General features: G+C 47.4%; 1 protein-coding gene across 1 annotated transcript; it reads right to left on the bottom strand.

The window, feature by feature from the left end:
- Window positions 1-333: 333 nt before the first annotated feature.
- Window positions 334-2,220, bottom strand: LOC115092403 (myb-related transcription factor, partner of profilin-like). Its single transcript, XM_029603225.1, has 2 exons — window positions 1,824-2,220; window positions 334-1,184 (listed from the first exon to the last, which is right to left on the bottom strand). The coding sequence occupies exons 1-2, from the start codon at window positions 2,218-2,220 to the stop codon at window positions 334-336; spliced, it is 1,248 nt and encodes a 415-aa protein (XP_029459085.1).
- Between the last annotated feature and the right edge of the window lie 8,303 nt (window positions 2,221-10,523).

The following is a 10,523-nucleotide window of genomic DNA, read 5'->3' as shown; positions in this document are numbered from 1 at the left end:
GCTGTCTGGACAGATCCGGTGGGTGCCTCCTGTACTCCCCCGCTAAGGTGTGTGAGATATTCCTAGCCTGCTGTATCCTACATAATCTGGCAATTGAGAGACACATCCCTGTACCTGAGGATGGACCGGAAAACAGTGAGGAGGAGGAGGAGGACATACAGCTGACCATGGAGGAACTGGACGAAATACATCGCCTGAGCCAAAGGCGGGCAATACGAGAAAGGAACAGTCTCATAGAAAGCCATTTCCGTAGGTGATAAATGTGCATTTATTTACAGGTGACAAATGTGATAGTGAATAAAGAAAATGTAACAACATAAACCCTCTGACAGGTCACTTCTTTGCCCGTCCCCTCCTACGAGCCTCGGAAAGCCGAGACTGGCCCACCCGGGTACTGCGGCGCAGGGGACTCCGGCCACTGCTGACACTGCCCTCAGAGGGCATAGGTGCCTGGGCCACATCTGGGGCATGGCTACATGAGGGAATAGCCAGGGGCAACAGCTCTTCAGCTCGTGGTGGTGGTGGAGGAGGAGGTGGAACAGCAGGTGCAGGCGGGGGTGCCATCCACACATAGCCTGCAGGAGGCTGAGGTGCTGGTGCCACAGGTGGAGGTACCACCTCAGGGGCCCCTGCATGGGCAGGTGGCATCCATGGGTATGGAGGCATCCATGGCCATGGAGCCACTGGTGGCAGGGGCTGTACGGGAGGCGGGGGCTGTACGGGAGGCGGGGGCTGTACGGGAGGCGGGCGCTTAACCAACTCCATCCACACCTCCGTCTGCCGGTCAGTGGCCCGGCAAATGGCTTGGAGGCCCCCCTCAAGGCGCTCATACCCCTCCCTGACAGTGAGACGGAGGGCACTGCCTTCCTGCTGGATTATGTCCGACAGGCCAGAGATGGCATCCAAGATGGCGTTGCCCTGCCGTACAAGTGTCTCTGCCGGCCCGGTAACCTGGTCGGCCTGGGGCTCAGGATGGTCGGACGCACTGCTGTCCTGCTGAACATCAGGTTCCACCTCAGCGAGCGGTTCGTCCGGTTCCTCTCCCTGCTGCTCCTCCTCAGGCTGCTCCACGCGCTGCCGGTATTCCCCCTCCTCCTCTTCCGAGGAGTCACGGAGCACCTGCAGACGCCGGTACTGGTGTTGGGGCCTAGGGGCAGGTCCGGGTTGCTCATCATCTGGCTCCCCTAAATGGTAAAGCATATGGGTATTAGCACACTGACAATAGGGGTGTGATGTATGTCACTCCATATACACAGGTGGTAGTCATATGGCAGGTGTCAAGACACCTCTGGGGTATCATTAGTGGCTGCCAACCAGACACATGTAGCACCTGCCCTACAACCAGTTCAGGACACAGGAGTGTTCCCAGTGGGCTGCATGGAATGTGGGACCTGTCAGGCCAAACCTAGAACACAGAGCCCTTTTCTATGACCTGCACGTCAACCCTCAACCTAATCAAGACACACTGTTTCTGCACTCCACGACCCCATGACCTGTGCTGTGGTACAGGAAGGTGAAAAGGAAGCAAATAGGGAAGGATGGGAAGTTCGTGCGCACACGTCGTGCGCACAGCCCCCCCTCCCCCCCCCCTCCGGTGCGCACACGTCCTGCGCACACGTCGTGCGCACAGCCCCCCCTCCCCCCCCTCCGGTGCGCACACGTCCTGCGCACAGCCCCCGTGCGCACAGCCACGGTGCGTGTCTGTGGGGTGGGGGGACGAGGGAGAGCGCAACTTTGCAATGTGGAAAGTAATCAGTACCTATAGGTTACATGACAACATAGGCTGCTCTACTGTGAGATAGGATACGTGTTGGTCTGCATACCTTGCTGCCCTGCACGGCGCATGGAGTCGAGATGGCCAACGCCACCCACAGCTGCCTCCGATAGGGTTCCCAGAACCAGCTGCTCCGAGGCTGTGAACGTGATGCGGCTCCTGCCACCTTCAGCAAGTCGCCTGGCCTGCTTCCGCTTTACCACTCGCCGAATGTCCCGCCATTTGTGCATCAGTTCGGCAATACTGCGGTTGTGGTGGAACACCGAATTAACAGTATGCCTGATGCGCCTCCATATTTGTTCCTTGGCGTATGCACCCACCGTACGCGACTGTGGGCCATAGAGCATATCCCTCTGCCTCATGACATGCTCCACCAGCATGTGCACCTCCCCTGGCAAGAAGTTGGGCTTCCTGAGAAGCACAGGTTGTGCCTGTGCCTGAGCCATGGTGAGGATGGCCAGTGAGTAGCCCACCCATCCCTTTAATGTAACGTCAATTTGTGCGCGGACCTCCCCAGTGGGGCGTAACATATGCGCACAGCTGATCCCATCAACGCAAATACCAAGAACGCGCGTGAATAATTAAAATCCATGCGGATCATGTGCGTGCTGGGTTATTTGGGCGCGCCAGCAATCTATTTTAATAATATATTCGTATTACCTATCTATTTTCATTCAGATATGCGCGTACCTACCTATGGAACAGCTGGGCGTGCAGCCATTACCCAATATAGCCCACATGTGCGTCCTGTTGCAATCCCAAACCCGTAATGACGGTATGGAAGTAGCCCTTTCTGTGACAGCTACATAGCCAGTGCAGTGCAGGTCAGAGAGGCAGGTGAGACGTCGACTACACTAATTAGCATGCAGAGACGTGTGAGCTCAGCAGCCTACTGAGAATGGCTACTCAATCGGGGCCAGCTGCTAATCAGCACCTCCATCTGAGGGTGGGAACTACTGATTAGCAGCTGGCCCTGAATTGGTTGGCCTTCCCAGTAGGCTGCTGAGCTCACACGTCTCTGCACATACCACTCTATTCCTGCGTATGCCGACTTCAGAGGGATATGTTGTAGGTAAGGTCGCTTTACCGGAGTGTTGGAGGGGGGTTCACTGGTGTTATTCGTGGCTACTTCACTAGGGGGACAATCGCTGTCTAACGTGTGTAGTCGGCTTCTCACCAGCCTCTCGGATCTGCAATGCACTGGCTTCATTGGTGTTCATGCTGAATGTCAGTGCATTGTGCGCCCACTATAGCAGGGCTACGACCAGCTTAAAGAACCGTCACATAGACTAGCGGCCAACTCCTAAGGCGACCGTACCTAGTACGGTCTACGGGCTCTGCGCACATGTCCGCTAGAGTCTATGGGCTGGCGAGCTAGCTGTATTGGTGTTATGCTACGGTGGGACTGGAGACCCTAACCCACCTCTTGTAACTGACGTTTTGCGTAGCAGCTGTGGGCTGTATATTCTGTGTATGTAGCTGTTCACATGCAGATTACAGTTACTGCAAAGCCGAGGTGCGTTACACTAGGTCCGGTATAGCCAGCAATGCAGAGGGATGCGACTGATCCATGGAGTCCGCAGACCCCAGCGGACATGTGCGCAGAGCCCGCAGACTCCAGCGGGCATGTGCGCAGACCCCAGCGGACATGTGCGCAGAGCCCGCAGACTCCAGCGGGCATGTGCGCAGACCCCAGCGGACATGTGCGCAGAGCCCGCAGACTCCAGCGGGCATGTGCGCAGACTTCAGCGGACATGTCCGCAGAGCCCGCAGACTCCAGCGGACATGTCCGCAGACCCCAGCGGACATGTGCGCATGGTCATTTTCTGTACTGCACATGGGCGCCTCGTCTATATGATGCACTGTAGCTGATGTGGCACGCACACAGCCTATACAGTGTAGCAGATGGATGACCAGGATGTTCCATGGGCTGCTCTGCTAGGACTCAACGTCGCCCCACTCATTCACCCTTCCTTCCCTCCCTCCTTCCCTGCACCCCCTCCCCCACCTCCCTCCCTGCACCCCCTCCCCCACCTCCCTCCCACCTTCCCTCCCTCCGACACTGCCAATACATGGTCAGCTCCCACCTGTCCCTTAATGACCACACCGTTTATTATTTTAAATATTTATTGAAAGTCTGACATATTTACAAAATAAAATGTGGATGGGGAGGGGCAGCCTAGGGATTAAAACTATGTACAAAACAAAACCTCCCGTGGGGTTAGGGAGGCAGGGACCAGAGAGGATGGTCAACGACAACGGACCATCTCCCCCAGGAGCCGTACTGCAGCACCAAGCAGCAGTAGGCCCCTGGTGTTGCGGTCCGTCGCCTGGACCATCCTCTCTTGGAAGGCAATCAGTGCCCTCATGCCCTCATTGACCCCCCTCACATAGTCCTGGAACTGACCATAGGTAAGAGGCTCATCCTCGGGGGCGCGTGCCCCCGGGGATGGGCCTCTTTGCTGGCCCCGTGAGGGGGGACGATGAGGGACTAGAGGGCCCTCATTGCCTCCCTGAGCCAGCAAAGGCTGGCTCCTGCCGGCCCCAGCGTCCCTAACCCCACGGGCAAAAAGGGGTGGTTGCCCTACAGGGGGGGGGCTAGGGGACGGCATGGGGTGCCGTTCGGCCCGGGGAGGGCTTCGCCGCTCAGGTCTCCTCTGGGGGGGGGGGGGTGGATCCGGCTCCCCCCCTGGAGCGGCTGCAGCTCCATCTGCAGCTGGGCCTGGCATTTCCTCTTCAGCATCTGTGAAAACAAAGGACACGTATGACTACACTGTACTGGGTGAGGGGAGGGAGAGAAGGTGGGATGGGGGACAGGATGGTGGGGCGGTGGTAAAGGATGGGATGGATGGTGGCTCAGATGTGGGTTACTCCAGTCGGTTGGAGGGGTCACTTACCGCCAGGCCCAGCCCGCTGCGCACGCAGCCGCTCCATCCATCTGCGGCGATGGAGGCGTAGCCAACGGGCCTTCTTCTTCAGGTCTTCAATCTATTTGAACGGAAGGAGGGAGGACCATTAGTGTATTCTGATAGTCAAGATGGTGCCAGGATACTTGGATGTAGGTGTGACAACATTGCTGACTGACACCCATGATATTATTCAATTAGCATACACATTGTTTTCATCATTGGCAATTGAGGCACAACACAACCCAATCCTAACTAGTGTTAGACACCAGCAGGACATAACAAACTGTCTACAGTGCATATAAGTATCAGGTGCTCTATTCTGGGTACCCAGGTGAGGCCTAACCTGACTTTGCAACTCCCACATTCACCACAACAACTTTCTTTCGTATACTTACTCCACGGGGGTGTGAAGCCTCTGCATTAAACCGCCTTTGCAGCCTCCTCCATGCCCTCCGCAGGTGCCCAAAATTAGTCCTCCGTCCCTGCACCGGGAACAGCCATCTCTCTGCTGCCACCACCAGGGACGCCAGCAGCTCCACGTCCCTGGTGGTGAAGTTGGGCTGTCTCCTCCTGCCGGCCATTTTGTGCAGTGTGGGGAACAGGAGGTCACACCCTCTCGTTCGCATGCGTACGCACGCGCGCGCGCGCGAGGGTCCACAAGCACAAATATGGCCTTGTGTAGGTTGTCTGGTTACGCGCACATGAGGTCCTCATTACCTGCGCGTATTTTCTGTGCTGCGCGCAACATGTGCGCATGCTACGCAAAATTGCTAGTTTGTGCTGTGTGCGCAGAAACGCGCGCAGCTCTACCGCCGCACGCGTTTCTTTTAAAATCTACCCCTTTATGTGTTAGAGGTTGATGTTAATAATGTAGTCTTGTTTAGGAAGTAAGTAATAGATGTTATACACAGCATTTGTACAGTTTAATAAATAATACTTTCTTCTAACAATATCACTTTGACTCAAATGAGGATATAAAAAATGATATACATTAGCAAATGTATTCTTTATTTAAAGTGTAACTTGCTCTAAATTCTCTTCTTTATATTCTATAAAATTGAATTCTTTTTGTGTTTTAACATCTAGTATATATTGTATATTCGTTAACGTTTGCTCTTTTTCAGAATCATATAATTAAGAAACTAATCTTCAAAAGACAGCTATCCATATGAATCTACAATCCATTTCACACTGGTAAATTATCAGATAAGTTAAGCAGGGTTAATAGTGAGAAGTCTAGTTGGGTGAGGGTGGAAAGGAGGCTTAATAAGGGGAAGATTAAGCAAGCAGGAGGATGGGATAGAGGATAAATGGTACGACGATAGGGGAAGAAGAGGTGGGGTTCTAGTGTATGGCTGTATTTAAAGTGGTATTTAAAATGTTTTAGTTTAAATTTTATGTGTTGTAAAATGTGTAAGGATTGTTTTAAATGTATTTGAGTGTTGCTACTGCAACTTAATTTTTTGTAAACCGTCTTGAAATGAATTTGAAAGTCAGTATATAAAGTGAAATAAATAAATAAATAAATAAATAAATACTATATATTACTTTATAAAATCTTTGGTATTAGATAATGCCAAAAGTCTAAGAAGTAAGATGGGATAATTAGAATGAATAGCAGTGAATGATGACATAGACTTAATTGGCATTTCTGAGACATGGTGGAAGGAGGACAACCAATGGGACGATGCTATTCTGGGGTACAAATTATATCACGATGACAGAGAGAAGCACCCGGGAGGTGGTGTGGCACTTTATGTCCGGGATGGCATAGAGTCCAACAGGATAATCATCCTGTATGAGACTACAGGCACAATTGAATCTTTATGGGTAGAAATCCCTTGTGTGTTGGGGAAGACACACAAGGGATTTCTAGCAGTATACTACCATTCACCTGGCCAAGATGGTGAGACGGACAGTGAAATGCTAAGAGAAATTAGGGAAGCTAACCAAATTGGTAGTGTGGTAATAATGAGAGACTTCAATAACTCCAATATTGACTGGGTAAATGTATCATCGGTACATGCTAGAGATATAAAGTTTCTGGATGGAATAAATGACACTTTTATGGAGCAATTGATCCAGAAACCGACAAGAGAGGGAGCAATTTTAGATCTAATTCTCAGTGGAGCACAGGATTTGGTGAGAGAGGTAACGGTGGTGGGGCCGCTTGGCAATAGTGATCATAATATGATCACATTTGAATTAATGACTGGAAGGGGGACAGTAACCAAATGCAAGGCTCTCGTGCTAAACTTTCAAAAGGGAAACTTAGGTAAAATGAGGAAAAATTGTAAGAAAAAAACTGAAAGGAGCAGCTACAAAGGTAAAAAGTGTGCAAGAGGCATGGTCATTGTTAAAAAATGCCATCCTAGAAGCACAGTCCAGATGTATTCCACACATTAAAAAAGGTGGAAAGAAGGCAAAATGATTACCCGCATGGTTAAAAGGAGAGGTGAAAGAAGCTATTTTAGCCAAAAGATCATCATTCAAAAATTGGAAGAAGAATCCAACAGAAGAAAATAGGATGCTGCATAAGTGTTGGCAAGTTAAATGTAAGACATTGATAAGACAACCTAAGAAAAAATTTGAAAAGAAGTTGGCCGTAGAGGCAAAATCTCACAGTAAAAACTTTTTTAAATATATCCGAAGCTGAAATGAACTTTACCAATGTCATGTAAGTGGGTTTTGAAAATTGCTACAATATATCTCATTAAATCGCCCATAGGGCATTCACATGTGTGTACACTTTATGCGCATAAATGGTTTTTAAGAATTGCTACGATAGTATGTTACATTTACACATGTAACTACTTTAAAAACTATCTCCAAAGGCATTAACACACTTTTATAAATAGGCCCAATATATAGAAATATAGAATATAGATAGATATGTGTGTTGAAAACCAGTAGGAGACATGTTCTACAGTCTGGTATGTCACTGTTATCAACTAATAGCTTTTCTTAATTGAAATTCCAAACCATGAAAAAGAGAGAGGTTATTTTGCCCTCTCTTTGATAGAGGAAATTAAATAGCTACTGTATAAAAACATTATGGATGAGATTACCTTGAGATTCCGGAAAGGGCTTGAGAAAGACATTTCTTAATAGATTGGTTCCAAGTAAAGCAGATTATTACATCTGCCTCCTCATCACCTTCTTCAGCATAGATTCTTTGATCACAGTGTACTTGCTCATGAAAAGAAAAATGACATACTTAATTATGAAAATCATGATTAACTTGAAAGCATAGATAAATTGGAGCAATTTTATATTGCATTTTATAATAAACCAATATTGTGCATAATATTATTGGATTTAATTTACCAAAAATATACTTGATCCTTACAAGCATCTGATCATGTTAAGACTCTGCAGTTACAAAACATTTGTGCATGGATAAACCCCCACTGTATTTGATTCACCCAAATTATTTCTTCCCTCAGAAAACATTAACATGAATACTAGCAGCCTAGCCTTGCAAGTTTGATCTCCAGAGTAATTGAGGCGTACAGGTAAAAGAGAAAAAGGTACCTTTTTCTCCATTACCTAAATCTTACAAGTTCACGTGCTCATAATGTGTTAATACAAATTTACATGTCATAAAAATCCACTAAATGCTCCCTACCCTTAATTTGGTCATTATTCATATAACAATCACTCCCAGATAAAGTAAATGATGGCTATTATCAATAGTTTTTGGTTTCATTCAGACTCCAAAACCGTCAGGCACCTCACTATGGGGAGTGTCTCAACAATATTATACCTCATCTAACATCATTGCCGATCATGGCACTGGTGAGTGGAGAAGCTTGGAATGATCTTAAGGAAATGAATGGCATCAAGTATAAGCATTACCCCTGTTGCAGAACAACATTCAGGGTCGTCGCCTCTGCGGTGTTTTATGGGTGCGGAGCTGCTTGTCCGACAAGCACAATAGGCGTCGCCCGTGAGACAGAAAGAAGCTATACACAAGTTTACTACACGCTGTGAACCCAGTATCGGACACAGCATACTCTCCCATAGTCCCTGAAGCAGGCACACCGTGCCGAAACATGGCCCGTGTCGGACAAGCAGCTCCGCACCCATAAAACACCGCAGAGGCGACGTCCCGATAAGTATGAAACAAGACATTAGTGGGGCGGAAAAGCAGCAGGGGAGAAGGGATTTTTAGAAAAATTGAAAAATAAAAAAGTTCGTGAGATATTGTTTAACTTAATAAAAGAATAATAGACGGAGGTTCATGAGAGGATAACTGCAAATCGGTTACCCTCATTGAATAACCCCCGTACAAGATTACCACCGAGCAAACATTCCCTCGCATGTTCAAGTTGGAGTATTTTTGAGAAGGGAAGGAGGTTGGTTAGTGGCTGATGCAATTAATAGCAGTGGCTATTCCCTAAGTAAACTTGATTAATAGCAGTTAATGGACTTGTCCTCCAAGAACTTATCCAAACCTTTTTTTAACCCAGCTACACTAACTGCACTAACCACATTTTCTGGCAACAAATTCCAGAGCTTAATTGTGCGTTGAGTGAAAAAGAATTTTCTTCAATTAATCTTAAATGTGCTACTTGCTAACTTCATGGAATGCCCCCTAGTCCTCCTATTATCCGAAAGTGTAAATAAACGATTCACATCTATTCATTCAAGACCTCTCATGATCTTAAAGACCTCTTTCATATCCCCCTTCAGCCGTCTCTTCTCCAAGCTGAACAGCCCTAACCTCTTCAGCTTTTCCTCATAGGGGAGCTGTTCCATCCCCTGGTTTGGTTAAGCCTTTCAAGGAGAGGGTATATGAGGATTTTGTGAGCATAGGGGCAGAGGGGGGTTCTCAGGTTTTTGGGCTGTGATGAGTGGCATTGTTGGAACTGTGGACCTTTGGACCGGGATGAGAGTTGATGCTACCACTGAGGGACGTGCCCCAATGGTCCTTGTCACCAGAAGGCAGTGCAGCTGTTAATGCTGTAAATCGCCTAGGCCTCCCTGTGGTAGGCGATTAATAAATTTTAATAAATGAAACAAAATGAAATGAAATCTAGTTGAGTGTGTACGAGTTTTTCAATGGTTTTGGCTATGAACGAAAGGTTTGATATGGGACGGTAGTTGGAAAGGATTTCCAGATCTAGGTTGTTCTTTTTAAGGATTGGTTTGATGACAGCAGATTTGAGGCATTTGGGGTAGTTGCCTTCGGTCAGTGATAAATTGACAATTTTGGTGATGGTTTTTGATATGGTAGGTTCAATTGATTTGAGGGTTGTTATTGGGATGTTGTCTAATGGATGGCTGGTGGGGTTCATTTTATTTATTATAGATTGAATTTCAATGGTGGAAGCAGTGTCAAAGTTTGACCATGATGAGGTTATCTTTTTGTTAAGTTTGGTATTCTGGTTCTTGTTGGTTATGTTGAATTGGATTAGATGAGATATTTTGTTGTTGAAGAAATCAGCAAAGTCATCGCTTTCATGTTTGGTGCGTGAAGACTCTTGGGTTGTTTTGGTAAGTTTCTGAACTATTGCGAATAACATTCTGGGGTTATGATGAAATTTGGAGATTTTGTTGGAGAAAAATTCCTTTTTCACATTGTTGATGATATTTTTATATTGAGCTAAGTTGTTCCGATAATTATTTAGTGTGGTAGTATTTTTGTTTTTTCTTCATTCTCTTTCTTTTTTTCTGAGTATGCGTTTGGCAGTTCTGATATTTTCATTATGCCATTGGTTGTTGTGTTTGGGTTGTTGTTTAGTCTTTGTAATAATGGGCTTGATGTTGTCTGCAACTTGTTTTGTGATGTCTAGCCATGATGAGGTAGCGTTCTCGGAGTTAGGTAGATTGATGTT

Source organism: Rhinatrema bivittatum, chromosome 5 (assembly GCF_901001135.1).
Source record: "Rhinatrema bivittatum chromosome 5, aRhiBiv1.1, whole genome shotgun sequence".
Lineage (NCBI taxonomy): Eukaryota > Metazoa > Chordata > Amphibia > Gymnophiona > Rhinatrematidae > Rhinatrema > Rhinatrema bivittatum.
This window is presented reverse-complemented; position numbering and strand designations above follow the sequence as displayed.